We start from the raw sequence: 25080 nt of genomic DNA on the forward strand, positions 1-25080 counted from the left end.
CCTTGTAGCGTTCTAACTTCTATCAAGACTTATGAACTGCCTCCTCTCCCCCTTCGTTATGTAGTAATGTCCCCCGTCCTGGTATATATGCCTATCATCCTGGGGAATATGTCCTCATCATGGTATATATGTCCCAATGCTGGTATATAAGGTCCTCATCCTGGTATGAATGGTCCACATTGCCTCCATCCTGGTATATATGCCCCCTTCCTGGTATATATGTTCCCATCCTGGGTTACTTGGTCCCCAATCCTAGTGGGCATTTATGTCTGTTGACAATTTTCTGTGGACATTTTTCACACATCATGTGAACATCCTCAACTTGCACCTCAAATATCATAGATCTGAAACTTTCTGATGCTGCAATTGGCAATTTTCTGTGTGGGCAATTTTCCGTGTGGGCAATTTTCCACGATGGCAATTTTCCTGTGGGTATTTTTCTGATCACCACTGTATTCATATCACTGGGGAACAAAATTTTTGTTGCATCTACAAAAACCACTTGTTCTTACTTAATGCGAGTGTGCTGATCTCAAATCTGAGATTAGCTTTTCTCTGAAGGCTAGTTTTTTTGCAAGTCAAGATTTTAGGTTTTCATCTTATTGTACAAATTTCAACATTTAGTTTAACCCCTTCACCCCCGGCCACTAAAACACCCTAATGACCGGGCCATTTTTTGCAATTCTGACCAGTGTCACTTTGACAGGTTATAACTCTGGAACGCTTCAACGGATCCTGGCGATTCTGAGATTGTTTTTCGTGACATATTGTACTGCATGTCAGTGGTAAATTTAGGCCGATATTTTTTGCGTTTATTTGTGAAAATGTAGGAAATTGTGCGAAAATTTTGAAAATTTCGCAATTTTCAAACTTTGAAAATTTATGCCCATAAATCTGAGAGATATGTCACACAAAATAGTTACGAAATAACATTTCCCACTTGTCTACTTTACATCAGCGCAATTTTCGAAAGATTTTTTTTTTTCGTTAGGAAGTTAGAAGGGGTCAAAGTTCATCAGCAATTTCTAATTTTTCCAACAAAATTTACAAAATAATTTTTTTAGGGACCACATCACATTTTAAGTGACTTTGAGAGGCCGAGGTGACAGAAAATACCCAAAAGTGACCCCATTGTAAAAACTGCACCCCTCACACTGTTCAAAACCACATCCAAGAAGTTTATTAACCCTTTAGGTGCTTCACAGGAACCAAAGCAATGTGGAAGGAAAAAATGAAAATTTTACTTAACACAAAAATGTTACTTTAGCCATAAAATTTTCATTTTTACAAGGGAGAAAAGAGAAAGTGCACCCTACAATTTATTGTGCATTTTCTCCTGAGTACGCTGATACCCCATATGGGGTAAAAATCAATTGTTTGGGTGCACGTAGAGGTCGAAAGGCAAGGAGCGCCATTTGAATTTTTGAACGCAAAATTAGCTGCACTCATTAGCGGACGCCATATCGGGTTTGAAGACCCCCTGAGGTACCTAAACAATGGAGCTCCCCCACAAGTGACCCCATTTTGGAAACTAGAGCCCTCAAATAATTTTTCTAGATGTTTGGTGAGCACTTTGAACACCTGGGGGCTTCACAGAAGTTTATAACGTTGAGCCGTGAAAAGAAAAAATATTTTTTTTACCACAAAACTGTTGCTTCAACTAGGTAGCTTTTTTTTCACAAGGGTATCGGGAAAAAAATGCAACATAATATGTATTGTCCATTTTCTCCTGAGTACGCAGATACCTCATATGTGGTGGAAATCAAATGTTTGGGCACACGACAGAGCTCGAAAGGGAAGGAGCGCCATTTGAATTTTTGAACGCAAAGAAGGGAATTTTGTTTACTTACCGTAAATTCCTTTTCTTCTAGCTCCAATTGGGAGACCCAGACAATCGGGTGTATAGCTTCTGCCTCCGGAGGCCACACAAAGTATTACACTAAAAGTGTAAAGCCCCTCCCCTTCAGCCTATACACCCCCCGTACTGCTACGGGCTCATCAGTTTTGGTGCAAAAGCCAGAAGGAGGAAAAAATTATAAACTGGTTTAAAGTAAATTCAATCCGAAGGAATATCGGAGAACTGAAACCATTTAACATGAACAACATGTGTATACAAAAAACAGGGGCGGGTGCTGGGTCTCCCAATTGGAGCTAGAAGAAAAGGAATTTACGGTAAGTAAACAAAATTCCCTTCTTCTTTGTCGCTCCTAATTGGGAGACCCAGACAATTGGGACGTCCAAAAGCAGTCCCTGGGTGGGTAAATAATACCTCATAATAGAGCCGTAACGGCTCCGTCCTACAGGTGGGCAACTGCCGCCTGAAGGACTCGCCTACCTAGGCTGGCATCTGCCGAAGCATAGGTATGCATCTGATAGTGTTTCGTGAAAGTGTGCAGGCTCGACCAGGTAGCTGCCTGACACATCTGCTGAGCCGTAGCCTGGTGTCGCAAGGCCCAGGACGCTCCCACGGCCCTGGTAGAATGGGCCTTCAGTCCTGAGGGAACCGGAAGCCCCGAGGAACGGTAAGCTTCGAGAATTGGTTCCTTGATCCACCGAGCCAGGGTTGATTTGGAAGCTTGTGTCCCTTTACGCTGGCCAGCGACAAGGACAAAGAGAGCATCGGAGCGGCGCAGGGGCGCCGTACGAGAAATGTAGAGTCTGAGTGCTCTCACCAGATCTAACAAGTGCAAATCCTTTTCACATTGGTGAACTGGATGAGGACAAAACGAGGGTAAGGAGATGTCCTGATTGAGATGAAAAGTGGGCAAGGCAAATGGCCAGGGAGAAAACGCCTGAGCAGAGCACCACGACAGGAATATTTTCCACGTCCTGTGGTAGATCTTGGCGGACGTTGGTTTCCTAGCCTGTCTCATAGTGGCAATGACCTCTTGAGATAATCCTGAAGACGCTAGGATCCAGGACTCAATGGCCACACAGTCAGGTTGAGGGCCGCAGAATTCAGATGGAAAAACGGCCCTTGAGACAGCAAATCTGGTCGGTCTGGCAGTGCCCACGGTTGGCCGACCGTGAGATGCCACAGATCCGGGTACCACGACCTCCTCGGCCAGTCTGGAGCGACGAGGATGGCGCGGCGGCAGTCGGCCCTTATCTTGCGTAACACTCTGGGCAACAGAGCCAGAGGAAGAAACACATAAGGAAGCTGAAACTGCGACCAATCCTGAACTAAGGCGTCTGCCGCCAGAGCTCTGTGATCTTGAGATCGAGCCATGAATGTTGGGACCTTGTTGTTGTGCCGTGACGCCATTAGGTCGACGTCCGGCATCCCCCAGCGGCAACAGATCTCCTGAAACACGTCCGGGTGAAGGGACCATTCCCCTGCGTCCATGCCCTGGCGACTGAGAAAGTCTGCTTCCCAGTTTTCTACGCCCAGGATGTGAACTGCGGATATGGTGGATGCTGTGGCTTCCACCCACAGCAGAATCCGCCGGACTTCCTGGAAGGCTTGCCGACTGCGTGTCCCACCTTGGTGGTTGATGTAAGCCACCGCTGTGGAGTTGTCCGACTGAATTCGGATCTGCTTGCCTTCCAGCCACTGCTGGAACGCTTTTAGGGCAAGATACACTGCCCTGATCTCCAGAACATTGATCTGAAGTGAGGACTCTTGCTGAGTCCACGTACCCTGAGCCCTGTGGTGGAGAAAAACTGCTCCCCACCCTGACAGGCTCGCGTCCGTCGTGACCACCGCCCAGGATGGGGGTAGGAAGGATTTCCCTTTCGATAATGAGGTGGGAAGAAGCCACCACCGAAGGGAAGCTTTGGTTGCTTGAGAGAGGGAGACGTTCCTGTCTAGGGACGTCGGCCTCCTGTCCCACTTGCGTAGGATGTCCCATTGAAGAGGACGCAGGTGAAACTGCGCGAAAGGGACTGCTTCCATTGCTGCCACCATCTTCCCCAGGAAGTGCATGAGGTGCCTCAAGGGGTGTGACCGACCTTGAAGGAGAGATTGTACCCCTGTGTGTAGTGAACGCTGTTTGTCCAGCGGAAGCTTCACTATCGCTGGAAGAGTATGAAACTCCATGCCAAGATATGTCAGTGATTGGACCGGTGTCAGATTTGACTTTGGAAAATTGATGATCCACCCGAAACTCTGGAGAATCTCCAGAGTAACGTTGAGGCTGTGTTGGCATGCCTCTTGAGAGGGTGCCTTGACCAGCAGATCGTCTAAGTAAGGTATCACTGAGTGACCCTGAGAGTGGAGGACCGCAACTACTGTAGCCATGACCTTGGTGAAAACCCTTGGGGCTCTCGCCAGGCCGAACGGCAGTGCCGCGAACTAAAGGTGTTCGTCTCCTATGGCGAAGCGCAAGAAGCGCTGATGCTCTGGAGCAATTGGTACGTGGAGACAAGCATCCTTGATATCGATCGATGCTAGGAAATCTCCTTGGGACATTGAGGCGATGACGGAGCGGAGGGATTCCATCCGGAACCGCCTGGTCCTTACGTGTTTGTTGAGCAGTTTTAGGTCCAAAACAGGACGGAAGGACCCGTCCTTCTTTGGAACCACAAACAGGTTGGAGTAGAAACTGTGACCCTGTTGCTGAAGAGGAACCGGGACCACCACTCCTTCTGCCTTCAGAATGCCCACCGCCTGCAGAAGAGCCTCGGCTCGCTCGGGAGGCGGAGATGTTCTGAAGAATCGAGTCGGAGGACGAGAGCTGAACTCTATCCTGTAACCGTGAGACAAAATGTCTCTCACCCAACGGTCTTTTACTTGTGGCAGCCAGGTGTCGCAAAAGCGGGAGAGCCTGCCACCGACCGAGGATGCGGTGTGAGGAGGCCGTAAGTCATGAGGAAGCCGCCTTGGTAGCGGCACCTCCGGCGGTCTTTTTAGGGCGTGATTTAGACCGCCATGCGTCGGCGTTCCTCTGATCCTTCTGAGGCCTTTTGGACGAGGAGAATTGTGACCTGCCCGCACCCCGAAAGGACCGAAACCTCGACTGTCCCCTCCTCTGTTGGGGTGTTTATGGTTTGGCTTGGGGTAAGGATGTTTCCTTTCCCTTGGATTGTTTGATGATTTCATCCAATCTCTCACCAAACAAACGGTCGCCAGAAAATGGCAATCCAGTTAAGCACTTTTTGGAAGCCGAATCTGCCTTCCATTCCCGCAGCCACAAGGCCCTGCGTATTACCACCGAATTGGCGGCTGCAACCGCCGTACGGGTCGCAGAGTCCAGGACAGCATTAATAGCGTAGGACGCGAATGCCGACGTTTGAGAGGTTATGGACGCCACCTACGGCGCAGACGTACGTGAGTGCGTCAATTTGCGCCTGACCAGCTGAGATAGCTTGGAGTGCCCATACGGCTGCGAATGCTGGAGCAAAAGACGCGCCGATAGCTTCATAGATGGATTTCAACCAGAGCTCCATCTGTCTGTCAGTGGCATCCTTGAGTGAAGCTCCATCTTCCATTGCAACTATGGATCTAGCCGCCAGTCTGGAGATTGGAGGATCCACCTTGGGACACTGAGTCCAGCCCTTGACCACGTCAGGGGGAAAAGGGTAACGTGTATCCTTAAGGCGCTTGGAAAAACGCTTATCTGGATAAGCTCGGTGTTTCTGGACTGCCTCTCTGAAGTCAGAGTGGTCCAGAAACATACTCTTTGTACGCTTGGGAAACCTGAAACGGAATTTCTCCTGCTGAGAAGCTGACTCCTCCACTGGAGGAGCTGAGGGAGAAATATTCAACATTTCATTGATGGACGCTATAAGATCATTCACTATGGCGTCCCCATCAGGAGTATCAAGGTTGAGAGCGGCTTCAGGATCAGAATCCTGATCAGCTACCTCCGCTTCATCATACAGAGAGTCCTCTCGCTGAGACCCTGAACATTGTGATGATGTCGAGGGAATTTCATAGCGAGCTCGCTTAGTCGGTCTGGGGCTGCGGTCCGTGTCAGAGACCTCACCCTGGGATCCATGAGACACCCCGGGAGGACATTGCTGTTCCAACTGAGGGGAACCAGGGGACAATGATACCACAGTGCCCCTGGCTTGAGATGCCGGCCTGGACTGCAAGGCTTCTAATATCTTAGCCATAGTCTCAGAAAGTCTTTCAGTAAAAACTGCAAACTCCGTCCCTGTCACCTGGACAGTGTTAACAGGTGGTTCTCCCTGGGCCACCCCTAGCAGAGGCTCCGGCTGAGAAAGTGCCACAGGGGCCGAGCATTGCACACAATGAGGGTCAGTGGAACCTGCCGGCAGTATAGTCGTACATGCTGCACAGGCAGCATAGTATGTTGTCTCCTCTGAGCAATACAGGAGGGTAAATAGCCACAAATCAACAGTGCACCCTACAGTGTAAAGTATAGACTATAATCATATAAACTATAAATACACTTCTGCACTAGTGGGGCCAGCACCACAGGTGCTGCTTACCGCCTGCGCAAAGCGTTTGTGTGGGCACCAGAAATCCTGCCTGGGTCTCCCTGAGCTTGTCTCTCCTCTCCAGCGTTAGCAGAGCTGAGAGGAATGGCTGCCAGCGTCCTGGGGAGAGGAGGGAGCCATGGGCGTGACCCAGAAAAGTGCGGGAACTGGTGCCCCACTGTGCAGAGTGAGGGGGGTGGAGTATGCAAAGCATGCTCCAGCCCTCAGTGCTGCCGTCCTGTACAGCGTCCCGCCCTTCCCCTGACTGGCAGGGCTGGGGGCGGGAAAAGAATGAGACTAGGCCGCAGAAGCCGGGGACTATAGTTATAAGCGCGGCCGCCGTATAAGCGCGGTCGGCGCCGAAGTCCCCGGCGCACTAACAGTCCCAGCCGCGCCGCAGTGATAACCATGGCAGCGGCGGTCAGCGCGGCAGTCCCCCTACACAAATACACTCAGCGACGCTGAAGTGTATAGTGGCACAAATGCAGCCAGCGCTGCTGTCCCCGGTGCACTAGCACACCCAGCAATGCTGGAGTGTTGCTGTGCGCGGTCCCCACGGGGACACAGAGTACCTCAAAGTAGCAGGGCCATGTCCCTGAACGATACTCGGCTCCTATCCAGCAGGGTCCTCAGGAGCTGTGGATGGAGCACGGTCTCCTGTGCCTGGAGACCGATGGGATCCCACTTCACCCAGAGCCCTAATTGAGGGATGGGGAAGGAAAGCAGCATGTGGGCTCCAGCCTCCGTACCCGCAATGGATACCTCAACCTTAACAACACCGCCGACAAGAGTGGGGTGAGAAGGGAGCATGCTGGGGGCCCTGTTATGGGCCCTCTTTTCTTCCATCCGACATAGTCAGCAGCTGCTGCTGACTAAGCTGTGGAGCTATGCGTGGATGTCTGACCTCCTTCGCACAAAGCATAAAAACTGATGAGCCCGTAGCAGTACGGGGGGTGTATAGGCTGAAGGGGAGGGGCTTTACACTTTTAGTGTAATACTTTGTGTGGCCTCCGGAGGCAGAAGCTATACACCCAATTGTCTGGGTCTCCCAATTAGGAGCGACAAAGAAATTAGCTGCACTCATTAGCGGACGCCATGTCAGGTTTGAAGACCCCCTGAGGTGCCTAAACAATGGAGCTCCCCCACAAGTGACCCCATTTTGGAAACTAGAGCCCTCAAATAATTTTTCTAGATGTTTGGTGAGCACTTTGAACACCTGGGGCTTCACAAAAGTTTATAAAGTTGAGCTGTGAAAATATTTTTTTTTATTTACCACAAAACTGTTGCTTCAACTAAGTAGCTTTTTTTTCCACAAGGGTATCAGGAAAAAATACACCATGAAATTTATTATGCATTTTTTCCTGAGTACGACGATACCTCATATGTGGTGGAAAGTAATTGTTTGGGCGCATGGCGGGGCTCAGAAGAGAAGGAGCACCATTTGACAGCAAAATTTGTTTGAATCATTAGCGGATACCATGTCACGTTTGGAGACCCCCCTGAGGTGCCTAAACAGTGGAGCTCCCCCACAAGTGACCCCATTTTGGAAACTAGACCCCTCAAGGAGTTTATCTAGATGTTTGGTGAGCCCGAAGGGGCTCCACAGAAGTCGATAATGTTGAGCCATGAATACAATTTTCTTTTGTTTTACCACAGAACTGTTACTTGAACCAGGTAGCTTTTTTATCACAAGGGTATCAGGAAAAAATGCACCATAAAACGTATTGTGCAATTTCTCCTGAGTACGCAGATACCTCACATGTGGTGGAAAGTAATTGTTGGGCGCATGGCGTGGCTCAGAAGAGAAGGGCACCATTTGACAGCAAAATTGGTTGGAATCATTAGCGGACGCCATGTCACGTTTTTAGACCCCCCCTATGGTGCCTAAACAGTGGTGCTCCCCCACAAATTACCCCATTTTGGAACTAGACCCCTCAAGGAATTTATCTAGATGTTTAGTGAGCCCCTTGTACCCCCAGGGGCTCCACTGAAAGTTGATAACGTTGAACCGTGAAAATTATTTATTTTTTTTTTAAATTTTTGCAGCAACAAGGTAGCTTTTTTTATTCTTTTTACAACGGTATCAGGAAAAAATGCACCATAAAACGTATTGTGCAATTTTTCCCAAGTACGCAGATACCTCATATGTGGTGGAAATCAATTGTTTGGGCGCATGGCGGGGCTCAGAAGACAAGGAACGCCATTTGACTTTTCAAACGCACCGACGCAGTGCACTGATCGGCCGCTGCAGGAGGCACGGTCAGATGAGATACAAAAAGCGCTGGGGATACGGAAAAAAAAAAAAAGTCACGCCAAAAATTGAGCAGGGATGCTGATCCGCGCTCAGCGGGACGCACGGACAGATGCGATACTTTTTTTTCCGTATCCCCGACGCTTTTTGTATCGCATCAGTCCGTGCGTCCCGCCGAGCGCTGATCAGGGATGCACATAACGGATTGGCATCCCTGCTCAATTTTTGGCGTGAGAAAAAGCATCGGGGATACGGAAAAAAAAGTCATGCCAAAAATTGAGCAGGGATGCCGATCCGTTATGTGCATCCCTGATCAGCGCTCGGCGGGACGCACGGACTGATGCGATACAAAAAGCGTCGGGGATACGGGAAAAAAAAAGTCCCGCCGAAAACTGACCACGGATGCAGATACGTTATCTGCATCCCTGATCAGCGCTCGGCGGGACGCACAAGGTGTAAAAATGGACAGGGGATAGAGGAAAAAAAAGAAAAAAGAAAAAAAAAAAAAAGTTATACTCACAGTACCCAGAGGATTAGCAGGAGGAACAGCTTTACAGCAGCAGCAGGCAGGAAGTTGGACAGCTCAGCAGAAGACCCAGGAAGAAGGACCCAGCGATGGAGGCAGATGTGATCGGCCGGTGAAGACAGGTAAGAGGACGTCGGGGGGACAGCAGAGGGGGGGGGACAGCAGAGGGGGAGGGGGAGAGCAGAGGAGGAGGGAGATACCGGAGGAGCTGCAGAATAGAGATCACGGGGGAGGCCGGCAGATTGGGATGTCGGGGGGGCAGATCGGGATGTCGGGGGGGCAGATCGGGATGTCGGGGGGGCAGATCGGGATGTCGGGGGGGGCAGATCGGGATGTCGGGGGGGCAGATCGGGATGTCGGGGGGGGCAGATCGGGATGTCGGGGGGGGCAGATCGGGATGTCGGGGGGGGCAGATCGGGATGTCGGGGGGGCAGATCGGGATGTGGGGGGGGCAGATCGCAGGGGGGCACGGGCAGGGGCCATTACGGGAGCGCGCAGGAGCAATCACAAGAGCGCGCAGGGGCTGCAAGGAGAGCAGAGGAGGAGGGAGATACCGGAGGAGCTGCAGAATAGAGATGGCGGGGGGCAGATCGGGATGTCGGGGTGGCAGATCGGGATGTCGGGGGGGGGCAGATCGCAGGGGGGCACGGGCAGGGGCCATTACGGGAGCGCGCAGGAGCAATCACAAGAGCGCGCAGGGGCTGCAAGGAGAGCAGAGGAGGAGGGAGATACCGGAGGAGCTGCAGAATAGAGATGGCGGGGGGCAGATCGAGATGTCGGGGGGGGGAGATCGGGATGTCGGGGGGGGCAGATCGCAGGGGGGCACGAGCAGGGGCCATTACGGAAGCGCGCAGGAGCAATCACAAGAGCGCACAGGGGCTGCAAGGTGAGCAAAATACTCACCGCTCCCGCTCCTGCTCCGTGACGTGACAGCAGCGGCAGCTGCAGCGGTGGCGTGGTACCACTAGTACCAGCCAGTGCTGCACGCTGCAGACATGTTGGGGGAGGGTCCCCAGATCAGCACAGGCCTGAGGAGGGCGGCCACCGGCAGATCAGACCGCCCCACTGCACACTGATTGGAGCGATTGCACGTCATAGCACGATCGCTCCAATCAGTGCTGCAGGGGCTGGGGGCGGCATGTTTGAGATCCACCTATGATCTGCTGTACCTGCTACAGCACATCATAGCCGGATCTCATAGTATCGCACTAATTCCGGCATTATTTTTACCGAAATCAGTGCGAAAGATGTGGTTGGCGGTTCAGATTTGAACAGCCAATCACATCGATCGTCGATGGGGGGTGGCGATGCCACCCCCCTGGGGTGAAGCAAAGGTCCCCTGCTGTAAGAAACAGCAGGGGACATCATTTGAAAGCCGTTGCTATGGCCACGGCAATCAAATGAACTTTAGGCCGTAAAATTACGTCCCTGGTCGTTAAGTCACGTTAAAATAGGACGTGATTTTACTGCCCGCGGTCGTGAAGGGGTTAACATAATGAAGTAGAATGTCTTCTTGGGCATCATCTTTGTGAAAATTTAATAATGTAATGCAGTAAATACACTACTAAACTAAAAGATATGATTGCATCAGAATTTGTCTAGAATTTCGAAATAGGACATATTAAAACACTTAATCATAAAATTTGTGCAAAACTTATTTAAATTCTATTCAGGCAAAAATTTGCATTTTATATATCTTTAGTTTGTGTACCTGCCATCATATTTTTGTCCTATCGCACCTGATAACGCTCTTCCATTGTCTTCAGATCTTGATGAAAGCGTTCTCCCTGCTCATCACTAACAGCACCAAGATTTGTGGGAAACTTATCAAAGTTTCAGGAAATTAATCTTAACGCTCATGTTACATCCAATGTCGCAGAAAGACAACAGCATCCTTTGAACCAGAAGTTCATAGTTTTCTGCTTTTTTGTTGCCAAGGAAGTTCTTTGTTACTGCCACAAAAGACTGCCATGCTGCTTTCTCCTCCTTATTCATCTTTATGGCAAATTCTTCGTCATGTATGACGGTTAGAATTTGAGGTCCATCAAATATACCTGCTTTTATCTTCTCAAAAGACAAGTCCAGAACGCAGCAGGTCCTGATCGTTAGCACGTACCATAAAAGTCTGGATCTGGGTGCTGGACCTGGGCCCAGAGTTCACAGGGAATTCCTGCTAATGATCCTCAGATAATACAAAAAAATTAAAAGGAGAAAAAAATAAAGGAAAAATATTATAAAGCAAGCGGCGCTGTACTTACTGAGCCTCCGGCGCGGCTGTAACTGCTCCTGTGCACCGCCCATTCACTTCCGGGGCAGCGCATGAGTCTCATACATATATACTGCTTTGAGGGAACATCAGCGACTGTGATTGGTTACAGATAAATATCTACCGCACTCAATAAATTAATTCAAATGTCAAACAGTTTATTGAAAGGACTCAAAATACAGAAAAAATAATTTTCTTTAAGCGACAAAAATAGAGTAACTTTTCAACTCTCCTAGGTTATGCAGTCACTTATATGTAGTGAAAGGAAGAAGATATCAGGAAAAGGCTCGACTGGCCAGGGCTGTACAGATAGATGTACCAAGGATATGCCAGCCCTCCCGCACTATGGCTGCAGGAGGGTTGAAACGTTACTTTATTTTTGTCACTTAAAGAAAATATTTTTTTCTGTCCCTTGAGTGCTTTCAATAAAGTGTTCCACATTTGAGATCATTTATTGAGTGTGGTGGATATTTATCTGCATTTATTGGAACATAGACCTATACCGCCAGCACTCTTTCATTAGACTGTGTGCAGACCATATCTTTCTTCTGTGATTGGTTGGTCAGACGCACCCCTACGCTGACTGACAGCGTGTCTGACGATTCCAATCACAGACCCGGTCTGCGGGTCTATTGTACAGTAAAAAAAAGTAAATAAAATTTGCATAGGGTCCCCCCCATATTATATCAGCACAGATAAAGCATATGGCTATAGGCTGCAGCCCGCAGCCGTGCGCTTATCTTGACTGTGTATCAAAATAAGAGACTGCATGTGCTTTTTTGAAAATTATTTAAATAAATTATTTTAAAATATGGCATGCAGTCCCCCCCAATTTTGATACTCAGCCATGATAAATCCCTACAATTTGGGGCTGGTATTCTAAGGCTGGGAAGACCCATGGAGCTCCCCAGTCTAAAAATAGCAACCTACAGCCTCCCAGTATTGCCGCATTCATTAAATCTGACAATCCCAGCACTTTACCCAGCTCTGACCAATTGCCCTGGTGCAGGAAGGTGTTAGTCACAGCCCACAGCTGCCATTAAGCCCTAGATGAGTAATGGAAGGCGTCTATGAGACGCCCCCATTACAAATCTGGAAGTGAAAGTAAATAAACTGAAACACAGAAAAAATCCTTTATTTGAAATAAGACAAAAAAACACCCTCTTTCACCACTTTATTAACCCCTAAAACACCCTGCAGGTCCGACGTAATCCACATGAGGACCCATGACGATTCCAGCTCTGCTACATTACTGAAGGCACAGCGCGCGATTATAGAACATGAGCGAACACTGTGAGGTTCAAGCAGAGACTGAGCTGCGATGATCGGTGACATCACTGAGGTTAGTTGCGGTCACAAGTGGAAGCTCCCACGGTCCTCCACCTGTGATCACAGGTAACCTGACCTCGGATTACCTCAATGAAGTCTCACGGAGTTTACAGACCTGCATCTCCTGGCAGAAAACTGCATTTTTTTTTCCCAAGAGATGCAGATTTGGTATTGAAATCTTTACACCATATTCCTGCACGAAATCTACAACTCCTGGTAAAAAAACGCATCACTACCGCATGCAGTATGATGCAGTAGTGATGTGGTTTTTTGCCAGGAGGTGAGATTCGATGCAGGAATATGGTGTAACAATTTCAGCACCAAATCTGCATCTCTTGGCAAAAAAATGCACAAAAACGGTTTTGATGCCGTTTCGATGCAGTTTTCTTCCAGGAAATGCAAAGTTGGTGCTGAAATGTCTGCATCAGATTTCAGTATCAAATTTGCCCTTCCTGGCAGAAAACTGCACCCACATGGAGTGAAAAGCGTGCATTTGTCTGCAAAGAGATGTATATTTGGTGCTGAAATTTTTAAACCATATTCCTGCACCCAATCTACACCTCCTGACAAAATATAAGCATCACTACCGCATGTGGTAGTGAGTGATGTGGGATTTTTTTGCCAGGTGGTGTACATTAGGGGGAAGGAATATAACGGATAGCGTCTGTGATTGGAAGCAGTCAAAGGCTGCCACTCTGGGTGTGGGCGCATCTGACTAAAACCAATGATAGACACCGGTGGGCGGGGAAAGCAGTGCATATTCATGAGCCTAATGACCGGCCCCGGAAGTGAATGGGTGGCCGTGGGAGCAGTAACAACCGCGGTAAGTACAGCCCGCTTGCTCCTATCCCTTCTACCACCATTTTTAATTGCCAGATTCTAGTCCCCATAGACATAAATGGGGACAAACGCTCGGGATCAATTCCGGGCTAGATTCTTTTTTAAAAAATCCGGTTAGGTCCGTCAATCCCGGTTATCTGCGAATTTGCCCATCACTAGTCATTACAGCAGATCTTGAGAAAAGTTAATGGGGACAAAGCTCACTAATGTACATGAGAAGCAAATGGTAGCTCAGCGAGTCCAAATTTACAAAAGAGCACTGTAGCACAAATTGCTTGAATTTTAATGCTGGCTATGATAAAACAGTGAAACTCAAAATACATAATATGGGGCTGCGTAGCTGAAGATATGTGATGGTCAAGCTGACCTTTGCAAATGTAAAAAAACTCCTGGAGATTCTAAGAATTGGACCTAAGAGCAACTGAATGAGGAGGCCTGGTCTGATGAATTAGATTTTCTTTTACATTATAAGGATGGCCGGGTGCCACTTGCCTGGAGAACAAATGGCATATAGAGGCACTATATAAATTAAGGCTACTTTACACACTGCGATATCGGTCCCCGATATCGCTAGTGTGGGTACCCGCCCCCATCTGTTGCGCGACATGGGCAAATCGCTGCCCGTGCCGCACAACATCGCCCAGACCCGTCACACATACTTACCTGCCCGGCGACGTCGCTGTGACCGGCGAACCGCCTCCTTTCTAAGGGGGCGGTCCGTGCGGCGTCACAGCGACGTCACTGAGCGGTCGCCCAATAGCAGCGGAGGGGCGGAGATGAGCGGGACGTAACATCCCGCCCACCTCCTTCCTTCCGCATAGCGGCCGGGAGGCAGGTAAGGAGAGCTTCCTCGTTCCTGCGGTGTCACACGGAGCGATGTGTGCTGCCGCAGGAACGAGGAACAACCTAGTTACTGCTGCAGTAACGATTTTTGAGAATGAACCCCCATGTCACCGATGAGCGATTTTGCACGTTTTTGCAACGATGCAAAATCGCTCATCGGTGTCACACGCAACGGCATCGCTAATGCGGCGGGTGTGCGTCACCAATTCCGTGACCACAACGAGTTCGCATTAGCGATGTCGTAGCGTGTAAAGTCCCCTTAAGACAAACCTGTGGAGGCAGTGCTATGCTCTTGGCCATCCTCTGCTTGGAAACCTAGGGTTTTACCATTTAGGTTGAAGTTAAGTTGACAACCAACCTAAACATTTGTGCACCACTAAAAAAAAGTGGATTTTTTTTAGCAAAAAATTGTGCACAGCATGAATTGTTCAGGAATATTTTGGAGGAACATGGTAAACATTTCAAGGTGTTGATTTGATCTCCAAATCCCCCAGATCTCAACCTGATATTGGATATGCTTGGAAATCCAGTACAGGAAGGCCACACTATGCCTTCAGAGGTCTTTTGGTGCACAAGCTTCAACTAGCTAAGACAGTTCTACCTCCACAAGGAGAACCTATACAATATTAGGCAGATGTTTTCATTGTTATTATTTGGTAGGTCTCATATTACAACTATTAGGCCTTAACAAAAACAACCAAATACATTTTTTTCCTTACCTGGTGGCACAAAAAAGAAATTTCCAGCCTTCAATCGTTCTTCAGACTGGAGTAACTGAAGCTTCACTTCTCCTTTTTCAACATAGTAAGTCTAGAGACAATTAAAATATAAAAACTTTAGAAATAACAATTTAAAGCAGTTTGCTAACTTAAAATTAGAAGGTAACATACTACACGCATGTGCATGAGTTATAACATGGCGTAGAAGCTTGCATACAGTTTTCACTATGCCACTACTTACAAGGAACATACAATTAATTGAAGAGCAGTATACAGCAGAATAATGTATTCAACATAAATGAATTCACCAACTTAGAAAAGTAACACTTTAATCTCTCTGAATATATGAACAATTTTCAAAATACTGACAAGACAATTTCACAGAACATTTATTTAACCCATGAAATGAAAGTAAAGTTAATATTATAACTGAAAAATGAATACACGCCCCCCTCTCCCTATGAATATTATGGACAGCATCAAGTCCTGTAGGTAGGAATGAACATGCTAGCGACATTGCAACATCTATCTTTACATTCTTCAAGAACAACCTTTTTTAGAGCTTGGATGGAGAGTGAGGGGTTTCTCAAGGCTGCTTTACACGCAGCGACATCGCTAGCGATGTCGCTGCCGATCGCACCCGCCCCCGTCGTTTGTGCATCACGGGCAAATCGCTGCCCGTGGCGCCCAATATCGTTAGTCCCCATCACACATACTTACCTGCCTAGCGACTTCGCTGTGGCCGGCGAACCGCCTCCTTTCTAAGGGGGCGATTCATTCAGCGTCATAGCGGCGTCACTAAGCGGCCGCCCAATAGAAGCGGAGGGGCGGAGATGAGTGGGCCGAAAATCCCGCCCACCTTCTTCCTTCCTCATTGCGGGCAGCCGCAGGTAAGGTGATGTTCCTCGTTCCTGCAGTGACACACGTAGCGATGTGTGCTGCCGCAGGAAAGACAAACAACCTGCGTCCGTACGATCAACAATTAAGTATAATTTTGATCGTTAACGGTCGTTCGTGCGTTTCAAACACAACGACGTCGCTAACTAGGCCGGATGTGTGTCACGAATTCCGTGACCCCAATGACATCTCATTAGCGATGTCGTTGCGTGTAAAGCAGCCTGAGGGTGACACGGCAGAGACCCCAGAGGAAGTTGAAGGTAATGCAGTGAAAATCCAAGAAACAGCTGGCGCTGAAGTGAAGAGAGCCTCTGAAGAGGTGAAGTCTGGACCAGAGTTCTCATCTAGGACTGAAATCCTGCCTGACCTGCTTGGTAAAACCAAGATGGAGGATATAGAGAAGGTCGTGGGTAAGAAGAGTAAGAAACCCAAAGGTTCTGCAGCTGAGGCGGGTACACTGGCAAGTGATGACAGATGACCCGCTGCCAGAGAAACCGATACATTGGGACAACAGTGGTCCGTGCGATGAAGCCATTGAGAAGGAGTCGACCCCAGAGTTGAAAGCCGAATTCTCTCCCGCTTCTGAGCAAGCTGACGAGCCACCTATCTGTGAGGCGGCTGAAGAGGAAGCAGCTGAGACCCAAGAGAGGGGTGACTATGACAAAGTTGAACCCCAGGAAAAAGCCAGAGGTGTAGAGGTGGAAGAAGTCTCGGAAAGAGGGTGTCATAGACCAGAGAGGTCCGCAAGTGAAGAGTCATTCAAGAGGATGAGCAAAGACAATCTGCAACAAGAGATACTTCTTAGGCAGGCTACTGAGAGTCGAGTAAGGGAAAAAGAAAGAAGTGGTTGAGCTCCGAAGTCACTTGGCAGAGTACCAGTCCAGGTCCCAGGTAGCCTTGGAACAGATGGAGCAGCGAGTGTCGATCCTGACCAAACTTGTTGAAGCAGGGGAGGCCCAAAGAGAGATGACTCTGGAAGCGAAACTGGACAAGCAAGTGGAAGCGGCAGGGGTGAATGAGACTTCTGTAGTCAAGTGCATGGTGGTTATACCTGAGGACTTTAGAGAAGCGTGTGCCATCGAGTGCATGCATGACGACTTTAAGAGAGCTGTGGAAGCGTGTGAGGTCTATTGTACCCAAGAGGCTGAACAGTTAGTGATATTGTCCACCAGTGAAATTACTGGGCAGCGGGTGGCTATTCTAAAGGACATGAACTTCAGATGTGTTCGTATGAAGTGGCAGGTCCAACTGCGAAATGAGGAAGCCACTAGACAGCTAGAGTATAAAAGGAAAGCGCAGAGTCTGGCGGAAGATATTGTCCAAGTAAACTGGGCTCTGGTGGGGAGAGTCATTGGAAAAACCGGACGAGTCATGCAAGACATGGTGAATAAATCGGGATTAGTGAGATTAAGAATCCCTGATGCTAACGAGAGCAAGATACCCAGGGAAGCTGGTATGGTTCCGTACGTCTGTGTCGGGACTGTAGAGAGCCTTGGAAACATTCGAAGCCTTCTTGGATATCGGGTACACCATGTACGTGACATGGAGCGGTTGAGGCAAGAAAACCTGAAAATTGAGGAGCAGCTTCGCCAACTGTGTGAGGGACAGCAGCCGTCTTCTCCCCGTTGTTCAGGGGAAAAGAAGTGGAAGATGGCGTGTCGGTCCAGTAGTTAAGACACGCGATAAAAGGAATCGCCGACCAAGAAGAAACCTACGACGTACTGTAGATAGTGGCCGCTATGAGCTTAGAGTTCCCGACAGTAGCCCTGGGGGTACACGAGTAAGCCTAGGTTCGGACAAGACTGTAGGTTTGACTGAGGACGTGTCTCTCTACTACGGTGACCCTGGGAGGGGGTCAGGGAGTGAACGGTCCGGAAAGGGGACGTCTGTTAACCCTAGGTTGACACGACAGGGTTTGGTGACAGTGTCGGGTGATGTCTCAGGGACTTTTGCTCTTGGGCACCTTGGACGGCCCTCTCGACTGGTGGGGCATGGCGGCGGGGATACCCTGTCTCGCGGCCCCAGGTCGTTGGCAAGTGTTCTCCCCTACGGGTTTGAACAGAGGGGGAGGGTATGTGACGTATCAACCGGCTGTATTACAAAGGGCCGGTATGTTTTGCAGAAGCATGGGTGCTCTGCAATGTGAAGTTGGCTGGGACCTGTGGTTCCACAGGATTGCGATGTCGTTGCGTGTAAAGCAGCCTTTAGAATTCCCCTTTGGTGTTTCAGTTGGCTTCAGATCAGGAGACAAATGTTGCGCGCTGTGCCTGAGTCACCACATATAATAGCTGCATGGTTATTTCAAAATGTATGACATGTATTGCCAGCTTTAATTAAATTTGTTTTTCTCTGCCGTTCACTACATACAAACATTTGCCTACAGTCCCTTACTGGGGCTGTTCACCTGAGCTGATAACAAAGCCTGTGTGTATGCCCTAGTGGCAGTTGAAGTTATTGTGAGGAGTGTAATATGGAGACGGTCCTGTCCTGAGGTAACTGTTGAAACCTCTGGAGGGGCCAGCTACAAATGGGCAGGGTATCCATCTCTAGGAATACTGGACTTTCAAGGGACAAGGTCAGTGGCAAACAGAGACTGCTATTAGTTGTTTTAAACACTTAATGACTGCGGGCAGGAATATTAAAGCAGGGCTGTGGAGTCTGTACACCAAACCTTCGACTCCGACTCCTCAATTTCTCTTGCACTGACTCCGACTCCTACATATATTGCTTATAGTTAGGTGAAAAATTTATTGTAATACATGAACATGTGTATGTGAACATCAGACATTTAATAATTTTTATGATACAATCATGATATTTGGATAGAACATAAAATATATTTATTGGAATACAACTTTAAAACACAAACTGTAATAAATTGTAAATATGTAATACACTATGTAATATACAGTAGATTACATATATATCTTGTGTGTGTGTGTATATATTGTGACGTATCAACCGGCTGTATTACAAAGGGCCGATATGTTTTGCAGAAGCATGGGTGCTCTGCAATGTGAAGTTGGCTGGGACCAGTGGTTCCACAGGATTGCATTACATGCAGAGCCATGGAAGGGTGTGTGATGCTGATTACACACTCCTTACCACCTGTGGCTGTGGCTCCAGGGGTTAAAGCAATCCTGTCTCTGAACCTAGGTGGAGTGTGTCTAGGGCAGTCTAGATAGAGACTGGCTCTAGACTTCCAGCGGTGTACTGGAGACGGGGAGAGCAGAAGCAGGGTGTTTTGCTCTGCTCAAGAGACCTTCTGCTGAAGGAAGGGGCTTTTAGGTCCATGTGCAAAGCATGGCTGGAGACAGGGGGAACTTGGTAAGGACACTAGCCGCCTTCAGAGGAAGATAACCCGGATTGGACTTTAAGGATAAAGCCAAGTACTGACAAGGGTCAGTGACACGTGTGAGGAAGTCCAAGAGTGTGTGGACTGTATATTATATGTTGGACTTTGAGGATAAAGCCAAGTAATGACAAGGGTCAGTGACACGTGTGAGGAAGTCCAAGAGTGTGTGGACTGTATATTATATGTTGGACTTTGAGGATAAAGCCAAGTACTGACAAGGGTCAGTGACACGTGTGAGGAAGTCCAAGAGTGTGTGGACTTTACGTTATGTGTTGGACTTTGAGGATAAAGCCAAGGCATGGAATCTTTCTGTTATGGGACCTAGCATGGTTTATTTGAGCTGTTAATAAACCACATGGTCTGTTAAAGAGACAAATTGTTCCGGTGTGCGTTAATCCCGATACCTGACGTGTGGCCCCCATACACTCGGGGCCCCACATCGTTACAATATATATATATATATATTTACATATTGTATTACATATTTACAATTAGTTTTTTGTGTTCTAAAGTTGTATTCCAATAAATATATTTTATGTTCTATCTAAATATCTTGATTATTGTATCATAAAGATAATTAAATGTCTAATGTTCACATTGTACTACAGTACATTTTACACTTAAATATAGGCATTATACTAAATATTATTTAGTAAAATATTCAGCACATTCTGCATTGCACTACTGTCCCCAATTTATTATATATTATATATTTTAGGAGTCGGAGTCGGTGCATTTTATACCGACTCCACCAAAACGAGCTCCGACTCCGACTCCACAGCCCTAATATTAAGTCCTAAACCACCATACTGTAATCCACACCGGCTTCTGCCGGCAGCTGGCGGGGATCCGTGCACATGTCAGCTGATTTGTACAGCTGACGTGTGCCTCGCAGGCATGCGTGGATCCATGTTCCACCCGTGCCTGTTAACCCCTTGAATGGTGCTGTGAAAATGTCACAGCGCCATTTAAATGCTGATAGCGGAAAATTTTCACTCACCCGGCTCCATCGGCGTTGCAATGACGTGATTGTGACGACATGGACTTTGTCAGTGCCTAGCAAGGGTTAAAGTTTCTTAACATTCAGCCGGACATGAAGATATTTTAATTATAAACAGGGGATAAGCCCTTATTGTTTCGTTTCATTGAGTCTAGTGTTAAAGTTCTTGTTGACTCATGTAATTACCTTGACCAGAGAGGATCAGATACCCAGACAAATCAATTGTGTGAACCTCCATTGTATTGTTAGATGCAATGTGGCTGGGCTGTCTCCCTTGTTACTGTCAGAGACCATTACTAATAGGGATATTTTATATGCGACTTGAGATCTAGGCAATAAGAGCCCAGTCTTATCCACCAATCGTGAAGACCCCAATGGTCTGAATGGAGAGCTCAGGGGTATAAGGAGGAGGACTGTCCATTGTCCAGGTAGACTCTTGATACATGATACCAATCTAGGACCTGCGGATCCGATTGGCAAGCCATAGCTGAACCTGGATTATAACACTAGATTAAATTCAGCATCAAATGCAAGGATTTGGCTGTGATATCAAGGACTACCTAAGGTAGGAATCCAGCTTGGGACAATCCAGTCACCAGACTACAGACTTTGCAGACCTCAGCCAGCTTCCTAAATCTGGCGTTATTCTATTCTTGGTGGGTGCCCGTCGAAAGCGGGGTGCTGCTGGCTTGGAGTAAGTAGCCCTGGAAGCTCTGAGGCACGAACATTCGAAATCCCTGGTGAGCCAGCGGAAGGGTGAGAAACTGTTGCCGGTTATATTATGTGGTTTTGCTGGTTATGTGCCATATGCCGTTAATTGTTTGAGGATCCAATAAAGTATTAATATTGTGATTCCCTCACTTTGTGTTGTCTGAGTAGTGTTCCGCTCACGGTTAAGGAGGTCGGTCTAAAGGCCGGGCCAGCGGACGAGAGCACCTACTGACCTCAGTGTCTCCACAGTGATCACTGTGAGCCGATGGTTGTCATCGTAGCACAGGGTCATGTGATGACTCAAGTAGCTAACATGAGTCACTTTGTTTCACACAGCCGGCTGCTGTCAGTGACATGAGGTAAGTATTTCTGTTGTTCTCAGCTGTGTAGCTGTGATTATCAGAAATAAATGAGTCATCACACTGCTGATCCTTATAGTCCCCTAGGGGGACTAGTAAAACAGTTTTAAAAAAATAAAAAATAAAAAAAAACCAAAACCCTAAAAGTTCAAATCACCCCCCTTTCGCCGCTTAAAAATTAAAAGGTTAAAAAACTAAAAAGTATACACATATTTGGTATCGCCGTATTCAGAAATGCCTGATCTATCAAAATATAAAATCAATTAATCTGATCAGTAGACAGCGTAGCGGGCAAAAAATCCAAACACTAAAATTAGGTTTTTTGGTTGCCACAACATTTGCGCAAAATGCAATATCAGGCGATCAAAAAGTAGCATCTGCACAAAAATGGTACCATTAAAAACGTCAGCTCGAGACGCAACGAATAAGCCATCACTGAGCCATACATTCCAAAATATGAGAAAGCTAAGGGTCGCAGAAAATACCAGGTGGGCGGAGTCAGGCGGAAAGACACGCCCCCCCAGGAGGCTGCTGGCCTGAGCCAGGAAGACAGTTCAGTTTGAGACAGTTCAAGGAGTGGAGTGCAAAAGTCAGGCAGGCAGACGGCAGTGGCCGCCTGCAGGAGACCGGGAATACGACCAGCGGAACTGTAGGGGACCGGGACAGGGTAGTGGCCCGCCGTAACCAAACCAGGGAGCTAACTGGATACCGGAGCACCAGGCAAGGTACTCAGACCCCAACTAGGCTATATGCCACCACCATAGTCAAATTAACTGATTGCGGTCTGGACCTCAGGGGTTCATTCCCACCAAAGTCCCGATTGAAGGCAACAGCCCAACCCGTCCGGATAGTAGCCACCGCCAGAGGCCAGAGATCCAAGGGCCAGCGTCTGCAGGCAACAGGGGCTCCTACGACACATACACGCCGGGGAGCGGACTAACAGTGCCCAGGCACAGTGGTCACACTACAAACACAGGTGCAGGAGAATGGCGGACATTGCCAACCCGACTAGGAAGCTGCAGCCGGCTGCGGGCCCCGTCCATTCCTCCGTTTGGTTTACCAGTGACTGTGTGGTTTAATCGTGAGTACAACAGTGCCATCAGGCACGGCACCGCGCTGCACAACACTGCGCCCTGCACAACACTGCGCCCTGCACAACACTGCGCCCTGCACCCCGGCCCTCAACAGCCCGACCGGGCCCCGGGACCAACATCCCCTACCCACGGAGCGGTCAACACCTAGCTGCGCCACTACACTGCTCCCGGGAGACCCTGTACCTTCACTGCAGCGGTGGTGTCCACCATCACCACAACCCGTGGGTGGCGTCACGAACAATCATCCCAAAACCAAATACCCGCATCCTCCGTGTGTAACGCCAACCCCCCCTGCAGAGCGACGTGACCCCCGGGTCCGTGAGAGGCTCGAGCCCCTACCCGTAGAACGCGAGCACGGATCCGAGCAGCTCAGCGGCCTCAGCCGAGGCCGCGGGGCGGTACACATGTCAATTATTCCTGCGGATTTACCTGCGGAAATCCCGTCTCTCCACTATGGAGATAGAGGCTTACCTGCCTTGGTCCCATACTTACCTGCCTTGATAGCAGACACCCAAGTCAGGACGGCAGTGAAGCTAGAAGCAGGAAGGAGGTGGGCGGGGCCTGCATAAGCTCCGGTCATGTGACAGCCAGAGCTAGTTCAGGCCCACCCGCCTTCTCCTGGACAGTGCAGACGCTGACAGACACAGCCGGAGAGAAAGTGAAGTGCTGCGTGATGGAGGTAAGTATGAACTCCCCGATCACTCAGCACTTGTTCTGCATTTAGGATGCAGTGCCGAAGCCATGGTACTGTATCCTCAATGCAGAATGCCCGCACCATATCCGCAGGATATTCCGCAGCAGGGAAACAGACAAAGTTGTGCTGCGGATTTCTGGGAGCTCCTGCGGAATGTCCTGCAGATATAACCGCAGGACACCTTCCCCGTGGGCACATAGCCTAAAGCTGACAGGTTTCTGCCGCCGGGTAGAACTGCATCAAAATGGCGCTGGGAGGCCACAACACAGCCTAACAATGCCGAAGACTACAACCCCCTGCAGGCTGGGTGAGTCAGGGGACACGGGCAGAAAGACTCAGGCTCAGAGAAGGCCCCAGGAAGGCTCGCCCTCACAGGAGGACGACGAGTCGGACTCTGACAGCACCAGGGAGCTGATGCGGAGGGGGGAGGAGGAGCTCTCCACTGCCTTTGAAATCCAGTCCCCGGCTTCTCCTCTCACAGCAGACCCCAGGCTGCAGCCCAGGTAGTAAAAATCAGGACCCTGGAGGAAAAGCTTCAGAACCACTGACTGAGTATACTATGAGAAAATTAATGGCGGAACTAATGGCTTCATTTAAAAAGGGACATGCAGAGTGTGCTTAGGTCCATGCAAACAGAGATCACAGCAATAAGAGATTGTACATCCCATATAGAAAACAAGATGGCAGAACTTACAACTGCGCACAATGAGGTGGTGGACTCTGTGTCACCTATGGATGGTGAATTGGACGCAATGAGGCTTAAAATAGCTGACATGGAAGATAGGACACGACGAAATAATGTCAGACTGAGGGGCATTGCAGAATCTATTAAAACAGATGACCTTAAGGAATTCCTCACAGACTACTTCTCCTGCCTTATACCAGAGCCAACGCAGATGGACCTGGTGCTGGACAGGGCACACAGACTCCCTAAGACGCGCAACACACATCCGTTTAATTTGTACGTGTGCGGTACGTATTTGCACGTACCGGAGACACGTACACACGGAGACCCATGTTAATCAATGGTAGATGGCACACACTTAAAATCGCACGGAACATGTGTCCGTGAGGCAAGTACGTGTGTGCGCTTTTCTACCGGGACGACATGTCCGTTTTTGGCCGGCAGCACGCAGGCACGGACCCGCTAAAGTCTATGGGTCTGTGCCTGCACGTACCGCACACGGAGTATGTCCGTGTTCAGCACGTTTCGTGCGGGTGCGTTTTTACACTAGCGATCTTATTTTTATCTTTTTTTTAAATTAAATTCAGTATACTTACCTTTTTTCATGATGTTCTCAGTCATACTTACATTGGCGCTCGGTTTTTTTCTTCCCCCGGCTCATACCGCTCCCCGATCACCAGCGCGGCGAGGAACAGCTGTGCAGAGAATGCGCGACAACAATTACTTTGAAAATGCCGGCCGCTCATTAATCAATCTCGTATTCCCTGCTTTCCCCACCCACCGGCGCCTATGATTGGTTGCAGTCAGACACGCCCCCCACGCTGAGTGACAGCTGTGTCACTGCACCCAATCACAGCAGTCAGTGGGCGTGTCTATACTGTGTAGTAAAATAAATAAATAATTAATTAAAAAAAACGGCGTGCGGTCCCCCCAATTTTAATACCAGCCAGATAAAGCCATACGGCTGAAGGCTGGTATTCTCAGGATGGGGAGCCCCACGTTATGGGGAGCCCCCCAGCCTAACAATATCAGTCAGCAGCCGCCCAGAATTGCCGCATACATTATATGGGACAGTTCTGGGACTGTACCCTGCTCTTCCCGATTTGCCCTGGTGCGTTGGCAAATCG

The 25080-nt window shown here is 48.7% G+C and overlaps 1 protein-coding gene across 1 annotated transcript in view; it reads right to left on the reverse strand.

Annotated features, from left to right (window-relative positions):
• LOC142289831 (uncharacterized) overlaps positions 1-25080 on the reverse strand; it is a 271446-nt gene that overhangs the window by 22652 nt on the left and 223714 nt on the right. Inside the window, exon 6 of the mRNA XM_075333758.1 lies at positions 15159-15249. Within this exon, the coding sequence (XP_075189873.1) occupies positions 15159-15249 (91 nt within the window). The remainder of the gene's footprint in view (positions 1-15158; positions 15250-25080) is intronic.

The sequence above is a fragment of the Anomaloglossus baeobatrachus genome, chromosome 2, assembly GCF_048569485.1.
Source record: "Anomaloglossus baeobatrachus isolate aAnoBae1 chromosome 2, aAnoBae1.hap1, whole genome shotgun sequence".
Lineage (NCBI taxonomy): Eukaryota > Metazoa > Chordata > Amphibia > Anura > Aromobatidae > Anomaloglossus > Anomaloglossus baeobatrachus.